At 44.0% G+C, this 16,956-nt stretch overlaps 3 protein-coding genes across 4 annotated transcripts; all 3 read left to right on the plus strand.

Moving 5' to 3' along the window:
• Positions 1-1,338: 1,338 nt before the first annotated feature.
• LOC100824951 (putative F-box/FBD/LRR-repeat protein At3g49480) lies at positions 1,339-4,325 on the plus strand. The gene is given in 4 exon segments (XM_024463097.1): positions 1,339-2,225; positions 2,227-2,248; positions 2,353-2,496; positions 2,591-4,325. Coding segments are annotated over 4 exon segments (1,311 nt in total). The 3' UTR covers positions 2,849-4,325.
• Positions 4,326-4,958: 633 nt separating this feature from the next.
• On the plus strand, positions 4,959-8,131 carry LOC100838229. The gene is made up of 5 exons (XM_003577825.4): positions 4,959-5,122; positions 5,699-5,895; positions 6,762-6,977; positions 7,073-7,206; positions 7,713-8,131. The coding sequence occupies exons 1-5, from the start codon at positions 5,024-5,026 to the stop codon at positions 7,916-7,918; spliced, it is 852 nt and encodes a 283-aa protein (XP_003577873.1). The 5' UTR covers positions 4,959-5,023; the 3' UTR covers positions 7,919-8,131.
• A 415-nt stretch (positions 8,132-8,546) lies between these two features.
• LOC100832079 (thiosulfate/3-mercaptopyruvate sulfurtransferase 2) lies at positions 8,547-15,280 on the plus strand. 2 transcript variants are annotated; one of them, XM_003577641.4, is made up of 12 exons: positions 8,547-8,906; positions 8,988-9,218; positions 9,831-9,890; positions 10,050-10,112; positions 10,895-11,019; positions 11,203-11,365; positions 11,545-11,604; positions 11,710-11,768; positions 13,691-13,772; positions 14,063-14,126; positions 14,656-14,723; positions 14,807-15,280. In XM_003577641.4, the coding sequence occupies exons 1-12, from the start codon at positions 8,772-8,774 to the stop codon at positions 14,903-14,905; spliced, it is 1,209 nt and encodes a 402-aa protein (XP_003577689.1). In that variant the 5' UTR covers positions 8,547-8,771; the 3' UTR covers positions 14,906-15,280. The 2 variants fall into 2 exon arrangements, with proteins under 2 accessions (XP_003577689.1, XP_010237052.1); XM_010238750.3 differs by having other exon boundaries at positions 8,548-8,843.
• Positions 15,281-16,956: the final 1,676 nt, after the last annotated feature.

A 16,956-nucleotide genomic window follows, 5' to 3' on the forward strand; every position in this document is an offset into this window, starting at 1 on the left:
AAATAAAAGTCTCATTTCAGCTTAGGAGCTTATTTAAAAGTAATTACTAATTACTGTCGTCAAGATCCCTTTTTCCGTGTAACGGGATCTGCGGTTACCGAAAAATCCCGGCAACTTATCTGATGAGATTTTCTTATCAAAATTTGATTTTTTTAATAATTATGTATTGCACATATGTAACTCCGCAGATTCAATCATACTATGGTGGACTGAGCCATCACTTCTAATTCAAGAGTCAGATGTTCATTTTACCGAAAATCCCGGCAATTTATCGGACGAGATTTTGTTACCAAAATTTGATTTCTTTTACAAAAAATAATTATGTATTGCACATATATATAACCCCGCAATTTCAATCATAGTATACTGAGTGGACTGAGCTATCACTTCAATTTCAAGTGTTAGATGTTCATTTGTATCTTAAGTTTAGAATTTCCAAAAACAGGATTTTGTGTTCACTAAAACCATTTTCCGGCGGTAACCAAAAATACCGCCAAGAGGTTACTAGTACTCCATAGTACTCTAAGGGCATCTCCAACAACTGATTTGCAGCTGTTACTTAGCGCCACATGTCAGCTTTTTGCTTAGATGGAGGAGAGAAAGTAGGAATTCGAAGAAGTATAGTATTAGTTACTCCTGCAAAAAACTACTACTTCACGGGTACCAAGAAAGGTTGGAGTATGACAAATTGGTCCTAGTACAAAGGATACTTTTTAATTAGAAAAAAAAGTGATGGATAGGAGAGAGAACTGATGACATGGAATGCAAAGTAACGGTTGTAGTAACGGCTTGTTGAAGATGCTCTAAGTATGGAGGACAATTAATTGTGTTCCTGCTCTAACTTCATTTCCTACTCCGTACTCCATCCGTCACATATTAAGTGACTCAAATTTGTCCAAATATAAATGTATCTATATCCAAAAAGTGTCTAGATACATGTAATATCACGTTAGGGAGTACTCCCTTCGTTTCTAAATTCTTGTCTCAAATTTGCCCAAAACTGGATGTATCTAATTCTAAAAAGTGTCTAGATACATGTAATATTTCGACAAGAATTTAAGTACGGAGAGAGTATTTAATAAGCATCTGTCTGGAGAATCACATCCAATTTTCGGAATAATGAAATGTGACCGACTGATGGGCCCCAGAGCAACCAGGTTCCGACATTTGGCGGCCCACCCAAAGCACCCACTACAAAACAGACCATTCGCCGCCGATCACTCCCCCGCTACTCGCCCCCTCGCTTCGGGTTCGACCACCACCAAAACCCTAGCTAGCCAGCCGCGCTAGCTCGTGCTCACCTTCCGCCGGCCACCGCCCGCGGGTTCTCCACCGCCGATGGAGATGGACGCCTTCATGTCGCTCATCTACGCCAATCTCCCGGAGCCGCCCGTCTCCACCGCCGCCCGCCTCACCGCGCTCCGCGGCGGCGCCGCCCCCTCCGACTGCGTCGACCGCCTCAGCAGCCTCCCCGACGACCTCCTCCGCGGCATCGTCTCCCGCCTCCCGGCCAAGGACGCCGCCCGCACCGCCACCCTCGCCTCCCGCTGGCGCGGGGTCTGGCTCTCCACGCCGCTCGTCCTCGTCGACACCGACCTCTCCAGCGTCGCCGTCCCCGCCAGCTCGCGGCCGGACGCCGTCGCCGACGCCGTCTCCCGCGCCCTCGCCGCGCACCCGGGCCCCTTCCGCTGCGCCCACCTCGTTTCCACCCGCATGGCCGCGCCCCAGCTCAAGCGCTGGCTCCGCCTCCTCGCCGCCAAGGGCGTCCAGGACCTCGTCCTCGTCAACCGCCCGTCGCTGTTTGACCAGATGGTGCCCCTCCCCAAGACGCTATTCGCCATCTCCACCCTCACCCGCCTCTACATCGGCGTCTGGAAGTTCCCCGACGTGGCGGCCGGCCTCTCTGGCACCGGCGCCTCTTTCCCCCACCTCCGCGAGCTCGGCATCTGCAGTGTCGCCATGGAGGACGGAGACATCGAGGTCGTCGTCGCCAGGAGCCCAGTCCTGGTGATCCTCAACATCCATGGGAGCATGAGCGGGACGCGTCTCCGCCTCGTCAGCCACAGCCTCCGGTGCCTGCAGATCTACGTTGCTGCCATGGCGAGCATCGACGTCGTGGATGCCCCGCGTCTCGAGCGCTTCATCATGTCGGAAAGTCTCAACCCTGCAGTTGGATCCTGCACCAGGGTCAAGATTGGTGATGCCCCCAAGCTGAGCTTGTTCGGAGATCCGAGACACCGTTATCATGGTACATATATATCCAGCCTCTGAATGATCTTACCATTTTGTTCACTTTGCAAATATGTGTGGTTCAATGTGCTATCTTTCTTTGTTGAATTGGGTGCATTCCAGGCTGGGATTAAACCGAGTGCAAGCATGATGCTCACAAGCGTGAAGACCCTGAGTTTGAAGGTGCGTTTCGGAGTCCTCGATGATGTCAAGATGTTGGCCTCCTTCCTCAGATGCTTTCCCAATGTTGAGGCGCTGCATATTATGGTACTAGCATTGCTTCTCAAGTTCTCATATTTGCTGCTGCTGCATATACGATCCATTACTTCCTGCAATGTTCACTGGTTTTAATAATTTGCAGTCTGTAAAATGTGATCGATCCACTGGCAAGCTCAACCTGGTCAGGTTCTGGGGAAAGGCCGGCCCCATTGTAAGTGTGATGTTGCGCATCAAGGTGATGACATTTCGTGAGTACCGCGCAGAGCAAGATGAGCTTGCCTTCCTCCAGTACATCTTTCAGAGCACACGGGTGCTGAAGTTTACATCGGTTTCCTTGGCCAATTCAATATTCACTTCACTGTCTGTAAAGGAGATGTCTTCTACCTTAGACTGGTCATAGTGGGAGTAACAAAGGTGGTAACATAAGTGCCAACTAAACAAATTTGGTGATGTGGCATATTATTAATGAGGAGAGAGGGGTTTGTGGTAACTAGATATGTTACTATAACATCACACAAATCAAAACAAGATGAGTCTATAACCTAATAAATGATACAATGCATGACACCACATATATGTTACTACCCACTATGAAGGTAGTAACTTACAGTAGTAACAAAAACATGTTACTACTTTATGTTATCATGCACTATGACCAGCCTTATACAATATGAGTGACAAAAAGTGGGTCAGTAAATTCAGTTTCCTTATCTGTGGGAGTAATGGTCCGGAAGGAGGTAGCCCTTGGCCTTTTCAACGAGGAGCAGACTTCTCTAATGACGACCCTTTTGCACCGGTTAAACTCATCACAAGCGGTTAGTGTTGTTTTGCAGTATCTACATATAATGCACTGCTTAAGATCATTTGTATGTGTTATCTAAAATGTTGGTTGGATCTCTATTTTCTACTAGCATGATTAGCTTGAATTGATATAGTGCTACTGTACAATAATTTCTAGCAGCATATTTAATTGCTTGTGGATTGCATAGTGTAATCCTGATTACTCATACAAAACTAATTCTCACTGCAACAGCCTGTGGTCTTCCTGAGTTCTTCCATTATGAAATGTGAATCTTTCTGTACAGCTATGCTATGGGTTGCATGTTCCTCAGTTTTCGATTTTCACAAAGCTACGATAAGTCACATGTCGTTGAATTATTATTGCTTTGCTTCTTATGCTCACATTTTCTTCCCATTGCACTGTTTTTCTTGCAGTATTCAAGCACCTTGGTTTATTTAACTACCTTGCTAGCTTCATCTTGTGTACACACCCTGTCTATATAAGAGCCCACATATAGCTGTTTACTTCAGACCGTCGAAGTTAAGTGAAGTCATGTAATGTGCCAGGCGCCTCACTTGCTGGCAGAAATTCAGACATTGCCGAGACACTAAGTGTGCAATGGAATGTACACCCTCAATTTCTTCACCCCTGACGCCAGTTCCTTCTGTTCTAATGATACTAGAGTAATATACTTTTCTACTCAATTGACTCGTCCTAACCATGTTGTGTTTCATCAACCGCAATTACAGGCCCGGCGACTCACCAGCAGCAGGAGAAGAAGAAGTCACAAGCTGGGAAGCATCGCAACTGAGATCTTCGAATCGGACAGATGGAGTGTGCACTGACGGCGTGTTTATCTGGAGAACTAGCTACCCTGGCATTGCTGCTTTTCATGGTCATGTATGCAGTGAGAGCGATCTTACTGATCTCTGCAATGGTTGTTAAGTTGCTACTCGATCTGCTTTGCATTAGAGCTGTGTGCGTTTTTGGTCTGTATCGAACTGTCTGTGGCTGTGCTCTATGGCCAGTGATCATTCTCCAGTAACTGAAAATGGAAAGACATTATGTAGTTGGCAAACTTTAGGAGGAAGGGAAATCCTTGAGGACCTTGAATATGAAATGAGTTTCGATTTGCTTAGTAAATTGTATACTCTGCACTGTGTTGATTGCCAAATCTGTTACTCTGTCCCGGGTTTTCGAAGATTTTTGCACATGACACGCAAAGGAGTTTTGCACAAAATTCAGTATGTTTCTGAGACATTTGGCATTACCATTATTCTCATTAAGTTTTCTTAGGTTGCATTTGGCATTAAATTACAGGAGCACCATCAAACCAGCCTTAATTTTTTTTTAGGAAACACGGTACAGACACAGACACTCACAAGTACCACGGATACGCTACCCCTATGAGCATCTTCGAAAGACTGGTCCGGCACATCATCTTGAGATTGACGAAATCATCACATGAGTCTCGTAGTTAACGGGTTCGTTACTTTTACTGAAAGCAAACGCCGGTTAGTTCCGGGAATAAATGCAGGGAGCCTTAATTTGACTGACTTTGCTGTTACCTTGAGTTTTTTTTTGCCTTTTCCTTCTTCGACACGTATTGTGCCTTAATTAATTGGAGATCGGTACGCAAACGGACGGCGGAACTCCGCTCCTGTGACGTGCACGCATAAATCTGGGCCGTCCATATCCGCCTATAGGAAAAGGATCGACCATCGACCCTCCGTATCGTACCGTCAGACAGTCAGGCCCCACAGACAGAGAACTCGTCTCTCTCTCGCCTCTCCCATGGCGGAAGCCGACGACGCCCAAGCCCAGAGCCGCGCCCACCCGCCGGCGGCCCCGCCGCCGACGGAGGTGTCGGGCGAGCCGATCCGGTCGCCCCAGGTCAGCAACCTCCGCCCTAGACCTTCGATTTGTTTTTTTATTCTCGTCCGTACCTGGCCAAACCCGTAGTGCCGTAGCGTAGCGGGAGACCGATTCCTGCTCGCTCGCTCAGATTCAGGGTGTGGTTGTGATCTGGGGGTCGATTGGGGAGTTACGAGGGTGAGTTTTGATTAATTCCGTAGAAAAGGCGCCGCCTTGGGGGAATCTCCGCGGCGTTTGGTCGTTTTCTGTTGGCGATTCAGTCGAGGTTTCGATGCAGCTGATGCATGAGTTCATCTCAACGGATTGTCGTAATCTCTCCACCCCCTTTGCGTTGGATTTGACCTGCGTGTGATAGCTTATCGCTGCTATGTAGACTGCTAAGAAATTCAAGACTACAGGGAGGGAGCAGTTCTAGTTTCAGTTGAATGGCTGAATTGGTTGTGTACCGACTGCTTTAGGATCAGGATGTCTTTTTTCTTTCTTTCTTTCTTTCCAAAATGGCTTTTGTTTTAATTTTTTCGAAATACCAGGTTCCCTATAGTTATATGCTGCCTTATGATGATATTGCCATGGTTTCCACTTGTGATAACACAGGTCGGCGCTCCAAATGCCGCTGCTCCGATGTTTCCGCTCATGTACCCGATGATTATGCCAGGACTGTACTCCCAGCAGGCTATAAATAATCAGGCGCAGGGTCCAGGGATATATGCCATACAGGAGAATCAATTCACGGGGGCGATGGGCGGCTACGCTCCAAAAACATTCATACCGCTCGCTTACAACATACCAACGTGAGTTGTTTGTTCTCTGTGGAAGCCACATGTGATGATAACTTCACATGCGGGGAATATCTCTAGATCTACGTGCTTAAGCTGTTGTCTTGTTTAGGGGTTCTCAGAACTAATTCAGATCTTTCACAACACAACATTAGTACATTACAATGTTATGCTTAAGAGTGACAGTATATCCAGATCTCCAGTGAATTTTGCTACCGTTTAGGGCCTGCTATTGAGCCAGTGGCAAGTTGAGGAGTTCGTTAAAGAGTTGATGGACTTTTGGTTGTGATCTTTTTTTTATTGAATCATTGCATTACTCATGAATTAACTTTGATTAAATGCACAACTCTGGCAATTTTTCATGCATAGAATCTCTTGCGGTAGTCATAAGGAGTCAGAGTTAGGGTGCAAACTTCCGTGCTCTTTCTTATTCTTACCTAGAGGCTAGGCCATGTTTTCTTCTGCTATAGAAGATAGAGTAACTTCAGTGTAAAATAGACATAAGCCACAATAATTTCACTCCTAAAATAGCAGGCATGTGTTAAGTTAATTACAGTGGCACTTTCCATAACTGATTAATTTTGCAAGAATTCCAGTAATACAGCAACATATTATTCGCTTATAAGTAAATTTGCCTGAGCCTTAATTAAGTACTGCTTTTGGCGATGTAAATTTAAATGAAACCACATAGAACATTTCTACACACTTGCATATGTGAGAGGTTTCCTGGAGCACCTTCTGTTGAGAGAATGGCAAAGCCTATGCAGTTTTCTACTATGCTAGATTGCTTTCTTATGCTCATTTGGGAATATCTGTGACCAGTGCAGAGCATTATGATTGTAATCCCTTTACCTATTTCTTCTGTCCTTTTGTGTTGGAAGTGAAAGCATTGGTGCAGTGGCTGGTGAAGAGCAAGGACAGGATGCCAGGCAGCAAAATGGCCCTCAAAGACAAGTTGTTGTGAGAAGGTTTCACTTTGCTTTTCAGCTTGACCTGGCTCTGATCATCAAGTTAGCAGCAGTGGTCTTTTTGTTTAGCCAAGAAGGATCAAAACAACGGCTGTTTCTTCTCATACTGTTCGCGTCTCTGATTTATTTGTGAGTTCCTTGCGTACTTTGACTTCAGCTTTGCTGGCTTGTTATGTTTAGCCTCTGTATGTTGCTAGATAACCACGGGGTTCCATCTCTTCCAGATATCAAACTGGAGCAATTACACCGTTTTTAAGATGGCTCCAGCGAGCGGGAGGTGTGGCTGCTCGTCCACCACAGGCTCCCGCAAACCGTGCTCCTGTGGCTGCCCAAAATGATGCCAATGATCAACCACCTGGTAGCTATCCTTTACTCCATAATATCTGCCGTTATGCATTTGTCTGTTCTATTTCATTCACCAGATACACTTCTCAAATCTCTAAACATGACCACAATAATGCTTAGTATTATTTTCATTTTCACCACTATCACTTCTTCAATGGATGTTAATACTTAGTCCTTTATGGTTCATGTACAGAAAGTTGCCCACCACTCTTTTGATCTAAAAGTGTATAGATATCACAAAGTGGCCATCAGTAGCACCAATCAATAGGATGGATATTGAAGCTGTCTTGGCACGTTAATCCCTTGGCTGACGTACTGATATTTCCTGCTGTAATATGTCAGATATTTTCTGCTTGTCAGGCATTTATACAGTATGAATCATATTTAACAATGAGTATAATAATTGACGTTTCTCATTAATTAGTACTCCCTCCGATCCATAGTAAGTGTCCCTGAATTAGTACAATGGCCATATCAATATAATTATTCTGTTATGTTGATTCACTTTTTGCTTCTCAGGGGGAAATCTCGCAGATCCTGCAAACCCTGACCAAGCCGTGGAGAACCAGGAACCAGGAGCAGCAGCTGGCAACGAGAACGGGCAACAAGGGGCGGACGGAGAAGGAAACCGACGCAGCTGGCTCGGCGGCATCTTGAAAGAGGTCCAGTTGGTTGTCGTAGGGTTCGTCGCGTCGCTTCTTCCTGGTTTTCAGCACAATGACTAGGCGGCATCGGCGGAACCAGCTACCTATTGGCATTGTAACTGTTTGTTGTGACATAGGGAGAAACAAGCAAAAGGATATATACTAGTAGTATAAAGTGGGTTCTAATAAGACTTCTGCAACACCTGTTAATTTGTTTACAACTGAATGCAGTGTCAGTGTCGATCTTCGTTTGATTTTTCATTTGGTATTGTGAAATATGATTTTTTTTTAACGTATTACTCATACTCAAACACATAGCCTGTTCATACGCAGGTCTGTATGGTGAACAGAAAAATGAGTTCCCGAGTACTACTACTGGGAGTACCTGACCTTCATTTTATGAGCTGTAAACTCATCCGAAGAGTCAATATCATTATCTTCACTCATTTTTTCTCCGCATCTAAAATTATCTATGACAGAAGACAAACTGTTACTATCTCTGTTTCTAAATGTAAGATGTTCTAGTACCTTTGTCCCAAAAGAAATCATTTTTTTTAATTTTGAACAAATTTATAGAAAAATATATTAATATCCCACTTGAACTTTCTAACTTTTGGCGCAAAGCTTCCTTCTATCTTTTTTTTTTGTTAAGAAACAATAAGCTAGTAGTAGAGTCCATAGAAGAGAAGGATGAGAAACCACCGGAAAACCACGGCAACCATGGCTTGGTGCGACGCCGCGGATTCCACCACCTGAAAACAAAACAGGGCAAGGTTTCCTTTCCGGCCGGATTAGATTAATTAACCAAGGTTTTCCACATCAAGACAAGAAAGAAATCCCATCTCCCTCCCTCCACTAGCAGCAAACCATCATCGTCTCTTCTTCTTCCCCACCCCACCCGGAATCTTCTAGAACCCCCCAAAACCCTACCCCCATGGCGGCCTCCCTCCTCTCGCGCGCGGCATCCGCGGCCTTCGCCCTCCGCGGCCACGCCCTCCTCCCCAAGGAATCGCTCCTTCCCTTACTCCTCGTCATCCTCATCCTCAACGCCCCCGGCACGCTCCCCGCGGTCGTACACCCTGCCGCTGCGCCCCCGCCTCGATCCCTTCGGTCTGACCTTGGTTTTCGTTTGAATTCTGTGCGTGTGCAGGGCAGAGTCGGATGGGCTGCGCGCGCGGCGGAGGGCGTCGGGTTCGGCTCCGTCTGCAGGGCGCCGCTGCTGTTCGGGATCGCGGCGCGCTGCAACGCCACGTCGTCGGCGGTCTCCGAGGCCGCCGCCGCCGCCGGCGCGTCTTCCTCGGGAATACACGCGGTGCCGCGTACCGAGCCCGTCGTGTCCGCCGAGTGGCTCCACGCCAACCTCAGGGACCCCGACGTCAAGGTACCACACCTAGCGCTGAGCTGCAGCTATCTTCTGCCGCTGCGCTTGCCCCTCGTATCGCTGGTTGTACACGGCTAGTGCCTAGCGATGAGTTGATGCTGGACGTTCACTGGGTCGGGCCCCATTCAGCCAAATTTGGTGGGAGCCGCTGGCGTGGATAAAAAATTTAGTTGCTAAGTTAGTTAACTATGTAAATTAGTTTTACGCAACAACAAAAACCTATGTGAATTGGTGGTTGTAGGCAAAGCTAACAACTGGCTGGAGCTTTTTTTCTTGTATTCATAGACGATCTCAATTCTAGTTGAGAGGACTATATTGTACTAGTTCATAGCCATACTTGATACAGACAACCCAGGGCTTTCATTTGTTTGCTACCTTTTGGTCTTGATAATTTACAATGCATTCATGTTGAGTTGTAATTTTGGTTCCAAAGACAAAACTTTAAGGCTTCTTTTTTCTCATTGGATATTAGTGACATAGTCTCAGCAGGATGAATAGTAAAACCGATACTCACGATGAGGGTTGCCCTATAACTAGGGTGTTTAAATGATATTTTTTCTGGCTGTTAAGTTTGTCTCTTTTACCTTATGCTATGATTTTTTTGTGTCTTAGGTACTTGACGCCTCTTGGTATATGCCTGCGGAACAAAGGAATCCACTTCAGGAATACCAGGTAGTGATTGCAGTTTTATGTACTTGTTTTTTTATTTGTTTATGTTTATTTTTAGAAACATTTTATTGTTTGTTTATGACACCGTAATTTTGTTTAGCTTAAGCTTAATTAAATTAAAAGTATATTAGCAGATAATATTTGCTTCTATCTTGTTCCCAGGTGGCTCATATACCAGGCGCATTGTTCTTTGATGTTGATGGAATATCTGACAGAGCATCTAATGTAAGTTCAGCTAAGTAATTACTAATTAGTCCTATGAACTTTGCTGTTACTTATTAGTATACACCCCATACTTCAAATCCGAAATTTATTTGTTCACAAATTTAAAAGTCCAAAAAGAAAACCTGACAGAAACTGGAACTGCAGCCCTCCAATCAAGACAAAAGGTATTAGGAGAGTTAATTGAGTATCTGATTTTCCAATTCGTGTGTCGCTAAAATGCCTAGTTACTCACTACATCATTCATTTCGAATTAAAGGGGTGTAAGTATACAGGATAATCTAAAGGATATCTAGCAGAGGAAGGACATGATGCAACAGAAAATTCCCTATTTGTAAAGTATTTTTTTGGTTAAATACAATGCTAAGATAGTGACATATTCAGCTATTCTCTTCTCAATTGCACTAAGTGTCCACACCACTCGTTCCTTGCTTCAGTATTGATGTATATTATTCACTTAAGTAGGTAAAGAATAGTGCAACTCCCTTGGCGGATTTCTAGAAGAACTCTAGTAACAGCCTCAGTTCCATTAATAGCTAAAGCAAAAACATCCAGCTCAAATAGTAAAGATCCAGACCACATAAACTAAAACTGCAATCACCATGTCACAATTCACGACACAATGAACAGTCCCATATACTGTGTTGTTATCATTACGGTAGTACAAGTTGTCAAACAATGCATGCTTGATTGCCCTGAATAGATTGTTGATCTGATATTTTTATCTTTGTAATTATCTGAATGTTAAGATTTCAGATTGTTGAATGTACTCTCTTTTGAGACAGCTGCCACATATGCTGCCATCTGAAAAGGCATTTTCTGCTGCTGTGTCTTCTCTTGGCATCTACAACAAAGATGGAATCGTAGTGTACGATGGAAAGGGGCTATTTAGTGCTGCTCGTGTTTGGTGGTAAGTCTCCGCACCTCCTCGCCCCCAAGAACTAAGTAAAAACATGTAGTCTGCCAGAAACAAGAGTCAATTCTATTTGTATGTTGGTTCATTATTGGTGCACAATGCACTGACAATTTGCTTCATTTGTACTAGTTTGGATATTTAATTGCACATGCGTGGTGTTTGTTTCCTTAATAACAGGATGTTTCGTGCTTATGGACATGACAAAGTTTGGGTGTTGGATGGAGGTTTGCCCCAATGGCGTGCTTCTGGGTATGACGTGGAATCAAGCGCCTCTAGTGATGCTATCTTGAAAGCCAGTGCTGCTAGTGAAGCAATCGAGAAAGTCTATCAGGGACATTCGGTGAGTTGTTCTGAACCTCTATATTTTTGTTCCAGCAATTTGTATTAAAACCTCAGTGGTAGTTTTTTTGAGCCTACTAATGAATTAGCAACCTCTTAATTGTGATACCTGAAATATTAGCAACTGTTGCTTTCTGTGTTTCGCTTTTTAGTTATAAAGAGCTTTGCTTGTTTATCTAGGTTGGCCCCTCCACATTTGAAGCACAGTTGCAGCCTCATCTTCTTTGGAATCTCGATCAGGTTAGAAATGATCCGAGGGGCAACTTCTTGTCTATGAACTTTTCTTACCATTCATTAAATATATTCTGTGTGTTGGATAATTACTGGTATACACAATTTGCTCAGGTGAAAGAGAATATTGATGCTCAGACACATCAACTTATAGATGCTCGAGGGAAGCCTAGGTATTGTTAATATTTTAATTCTGGAAAATTCATATCAGTGTGTCATACATGTATTCTGTGTACAAAGCTTTCTCTTTTATCCTTATGGCTCCTTTTTGTATTATGGTGGCTTTTAGAAGATACTTCTATGTTCCTATTTTGGAGATGGCTACTACCGTCTACCGTAAAGTGTATTATTTGGAGCTATATCAGGAAAAAAAATCGTTGCGTCTAGTAGCTAACTAAACTAGATGATACCCCGCGCGTTGCTGCGGGAGTATATGGTATATAAAAAATTGAACTTTAGTTTAAGTACATGTTCACATAGCTATATATATTACCCTTATTTACTGAAAATATAAGCAATAAAAAATGGGCCACAACATCTAAATAAATACTTGGACTTGGGTTTGGAAAAACTAAGCCGCCGCCGCAATGTTCTGCGGTGTGGACTTCTGGCCCACGCGGAGCCGGTGGACGCGTCGAGCTGCATGGAACCGACTACCTTGGGCAGCTTCTCCCGCTTCCTGGCTGGCGGCTGCGCGTGGGGTAGTGCGGTAGTAGGAGCAACTCCTCGATGTGGGCGTGGGCGTCGACGGAGAGAAGCATCTCGAGGAGCCCGAACACATGGCTTCGTCGGGCACCATGGACAGCCCAAAGGTCTCCCTCACCAGCTCGCGTACGGCACCGGCGGTAACACGGCGGCAGCACAGGAGGAAGAGGTCCAGTGCGCAGCGTAGTCAACGGACGGTGAGCCGCAGAGCTTGAGGTTCCTCCACCTCTGTGCGCCCCTGCAGCACGGGCCGCCGTACGTGGAGCTCGGCGAAGATTTACCCGACGGTCCACAGGTCTACGACAGCGTCACGACATGGCTCGGTGGCGGCAGCAACGACGGCAACGGCAAGAAGATGTTGGCGAGGCCGATGGCGGCGACATGCATGGAGCTTGGTGTCTCTGCTCCGTGCTTGATGTCCCGGTGCATCACCCCTCTCCCATGCATGGGACTGCTCCAGTCCTGCCTGCAGCTGACTATATAGCACTTGCTTTGCATGCATCGTCAGCGGAGGACCATGGATAATTACTATTGAGTGGGAATTGGAATTGGAAGTGGAAGAGACAGATCGAGGGAAGGAAGGAAAATGGCAGGACGTTTTGTTCCTTAATTAGTTGGATTGTTTCCATTTTACTTGATTTTTTTAAAGCAATTTCCATTTTACTTGATAACGGAACATGGGGGAGGAAAAGGGAAACGGCAAGGTTGTTCCACAATTAGTAGGTCGGTTTCCATTAAAGAGGCGTTGGTGATTATGTAATGCGTAATGGGTTGATCCTATCAGCCATCTTTTCCTATTCTCAAACGTGGCTAGCTGTCTCTGCGAGAGCCCAGCAGAAACGGCCCAGCTGCATGACGGGAGGAACCGGGGTATGCGAATGTACGCACGTGGGTGAAGAAGATGGGGAAAAACAGGATTAGAAATTAGAAAATCAGAAGAAAATTAGAAAAATGGGAAAAAGGCTGACATGGACGCTGACGTGGATAGCCTGCATGTGCAGCTTGCTAAATTTATTGCATTTAGTGGGCTTCAACTTTATAGGGACCTTAAGGTGCTCTGTATTTGGATAATTTCCTTAGTCATAAACTCATCACAGTACCTGTCAAGAATATTCATTTGCCAATAAGTCTATGCAGCTTTTGCATATTGAGTATCTTTCCCCCCTCCAACCAAGATAGTCGACATAGCATTACTGCACTAGCATACTAACATCATATACATTCTTATGGTGTTTCAATTTTTGGTTTTATTAACTTGCACTTCTAGTTTGTTAGTTGAGCTACCTTTTCTATATTATACCTCCTGAAAAGAGGCCAATGCATCATGACATTAAGATGTGTGTGGTGCCTATCAGTGGTTTTGTATACTGACACGAAACTTGTACATCAGGTTTGATGGCGCAGTTCCAGAGCCACGCAAGGGAATAAGAAGTGGGCATGTGCCTGGGAGCAAATGCATTCCTTTTCCCCAGGTGAAAATTCACAATTTTTAGTTCAGTTTTATACTCTTCGTTTTCACATGATACCTTGATTAGTTCAATTTGTGCTGTCATTCTTTGTTGTGTGCGCTTTCGATTAAATTGGATGGTATGTATATTTCTTGGATAAATTTCTCAGTTGGTGGCCTACTATCTACCACCGGTTGCTCATTTTGGACATCATTTGTTCGACTGCAGTTTTCCTTATTTGATTTTGAATATTGTACATCGTTCATGTGTTTTTTTTGTCCATCTGTAACCTTTATTTAATTTTATCTCTGCAGGTGCTGGACAGTTCACAGAAGCTATTGCCTCCAGATGAGCTCCTTAAACGATTTGAGCAAGAAGGTATTTATCTTGTCCATATAACTTCCAAATTACCCCTCCCCCTCCTGCTGATGAGCCCTCCAGTAGTCGGTTAGTGTCTATCTGGTCGGAAGCCTCTTTCTTGCACATTCAAAAAGTATCTTCTGGGCCATTTGAAACGGTAGTGTAGGCTTCATCTTTTTTTGTGTTCTTGACTTCCTGTGACTGTTCAAGATTTGCCCATCAGACCTAGGCGAGCTATGTGAATCTTAGCTTTCCTGCTTACTAATACAATAACTAGTGGCTCATGCTCATACTTTGTTTGTGCTGCTCAAGCGCAGTACGCTTCCTGGAATTATTAAGAGTTCTCACCGTGGATTGTTGAAAGAGCAACTAATATGACTAGTTTTGTGTGAAGCTGTGTTACATATTTGTATATGATGTTGCTGGCACCCTTTCTTATTTTCTTAGTGGTATTTGATGTCGACATGCAATTGTTTAGTGTTATAAAAATAACTATGGTCATAGCCGTGCTGATCTTTTTAATAACTCTGGTGTGCTTTGACATCAGGTATATCACTTGATCAACCCCTTGTGACCTCTTGTGGCACTGGTGTCACAGCATGTATATTAGCGTTGGTAAGACTACCTGGGACTTAAGATAGCAAGATTTTGTTTGGAGATTTTAAATCGTGTTGCTAAAACTTGTGTTCTCATTCTAGGGCCTTCACCGCCTCGGCAAAACTGATGTTGCAGTATATGATGGATCATGGACTGAATGGGGTGCTCACCCTGACACACCAGTTGCTACTGCTGTTTAGTCCTACGTGCAGTTTATGGAGGACACCGCGTTGTATTTCCCCTTCTATGGAAGAAGGGCTGAAGAAAAGGAAGCTGAAGAGGTTGGATGGGTGTAAGGTTGGGGAAGTTATGCTGGCCAGAGTTTTCGATGTAAATTATTGGATCAAAAAAAATCGAAACAAATATACTTGGTAAATTAAGAGTTGATGGTCTACCTTTCCAGGGCCCCTTCGTGTCTTGAGGCAATAATAAACCAGATAACAGAATACTGCTGCTGGTGTTTCGTAACTTCTAACTGAATTCTGTTATTCTGTATAACTAAACAACACAATACGCCTCGACAGATTGTTAAAAGCTTCATATTTTCATTGTACAATTAATTTGGTACACAAAAATATTGATCTGTGTTTCATTTTAGAAGGGGATGTTTTAGTCGAGCTCGCAGATAGATTGGCAGTGGTAGCGTTGCTACTATTGATGTGGCCGATGTATATATAAGTAAAAATACCAACTGTGGCATTGCGTTGGTCCGCCGTAGACATTTGACTCGCCGTTCGGCGTTGGTCCTGCTATAACATGATCGCCGGAACCGAGCCAAATTTTTCTTCTCCGATTTTCTCGTTACAATAAAATCCCTTGTACATTGAGCCAAAGAAAACGTCAAGGTCGTTAGTCTTCTTCTCCGACCTACGCCAGAACCATAAAATTGGAAACAAGGATAAAGCAAGTAGACCTGACTCCTTGAATTATGCCTCTACCCAGAGATTTGTTTATGGAAGAAAAATAAAAAGATTTAGTTCATATTCACGAAGCCCCAGATTTTTGGGCCTAGCTAGATTTGAAGCAGCGTCCTACGCCAGAACCGAGCCAAATTCTTCTTCTCCGATTTTCTCGTTACATAAAATCCCTTGTACACTGAGGTAAGAAAACGGCAAGGTCATTGGACTGGACCCCGCCAAAGTCTTCTTCTCCGATTTTCTAGTTACAGAAAATCCCTTGTATTTGAGCCAAATTCTTCTTCTCCGATTTTCTTGTTACAGAAATTGTTGTTGACGACGGCAACGTCGTTGGACTACCCCGCTTAGAGCCCTTAGTCACTCCCTTCTTCTTCGATTTTCTCGTTACAGAAATTGTTGGTGGTGACGGCAAGGTTGGCGACGGCAAGGTCATTGGACTGGAATCGCTTTAGCCCAGTTCCATTCTCAAAGTCGTCTTACATGAGCAGCTCATCATCCAATATCAGATCTAGGTTGCTCTTGCCGTCGTTGAGGCAGTTCTTGTAGAGTCACGGTCGAAGAAGCACATGAGGAGTCCGAACAGCTATCTCGGCGCCTCACCAGCTGCGCGGATCGAGAAGCCGTTGCTGCTGATCGTGAAGTTGCCCTCCGTCGAGAAGTAAGGTCCCCACGGCCCGTAGGTCTATTTTATCAAATTTCTATAATTCATGATAGGTTTTTATTTGTATTCTAAACAAACTTTCAAAAAGTCAAAAAATTATCCAATTTTAATCTTTTTTGGAGATGGCTTTCAAGAATTTGGGAAAATAACTTTTCATTTTTCTAATTAACTTTTTTAAAATGTGGGAAAAAACTTCCAATTTGACTTTCAGAAGTATTGGAACAAATTTTCATCTTTTCTGAATTGCACTCTAAAAGATTTGGGCAAACTTCAATTTTTTTTAATACTCTTTTAGTGGCTAACCTATTGGTATACAACCATACTATTCAATTGCGTTAGCTCACAACTTTCCGCATGGTGGTACGCTAATTCTTGATGTGGTTGTAATGGGATACCTCAACCTCATGGCGTGCTATTTATAATTGTACAAGACAATGTGATGTCTGACCGGTGTCATCATCCTAAACACCTAGTACAATTATCTATTCTTAGTTCAGATTTTACGGTCGAATCGTTGGTTCACTGGTTCACTTTCCAGTTTTTTAAGATATAAAATAATATATTTTTGTTCATAAATGTTGCAATAAACAGATAAAATTGTACGCTGCAAAATTACACCTGCACTTTTCAAAGTTACCCTTGCAATAAAAAGATAAGTTAGAGATAGCACACA

This window comes from Brachypodium distachyon, chromosome 4, assembly GCF_000005505.3.
Source record: "Brachypodium distachyon strain Bd21 chromosome 4, Brachypodium_distachyon_v3.0, whole genome shotgun sequence".
Lineage (NCBI taxonomy): Eukaryota > Viridiplantae > Streptophyta > Magnoliopsida > Poales > Poaceae > Brachypodium > Brachypodium distachyon.

Coding starts and splice junctions, on each gene's coding strand:
- LOC100832079 (XM_003577641.4), top strand. CDS start 8,772: ATGGCGGCCTCCCTCCTCTCGCGCGCGGCATCCGCGGCCTTCGCCCTC. Junction 10,113..10,894: donor TATCTGACAGAGCATCTAAT/GTAAGTTCAGCT, acceptor CTTTTGAGACAG/CTGCCACATATGCTGCCATC. Junction 14,724..14,806: donor CAGCATGTATATTAGCGTTG/GTAAGACTACCT, acceptor TTCTCATTCTAG/GGCCTTCACCGCCTCGGCAA.
- LOC100838229 (XM_003577825.4), top strand. CDS start 5,024: ATGGCGGAAGCCGACGACGCCCAAGCCCAGAGCCGCGCCCACCCGCCG. Junction 5,896..6,761: donor CTCGCTTACAACATACCAAC/GTGAGTTGTTTG, acceptor TTGTGTTGGAAG/TGAAAGCATTGGTGCAGTGG. Junction 7,207..7,712: donor TGCCAATGATCAACCACCTG/GTAGCTATCCTT, acceptor TTTGCTTCTCAG/GGGGAAATCTCGCAGATCCT.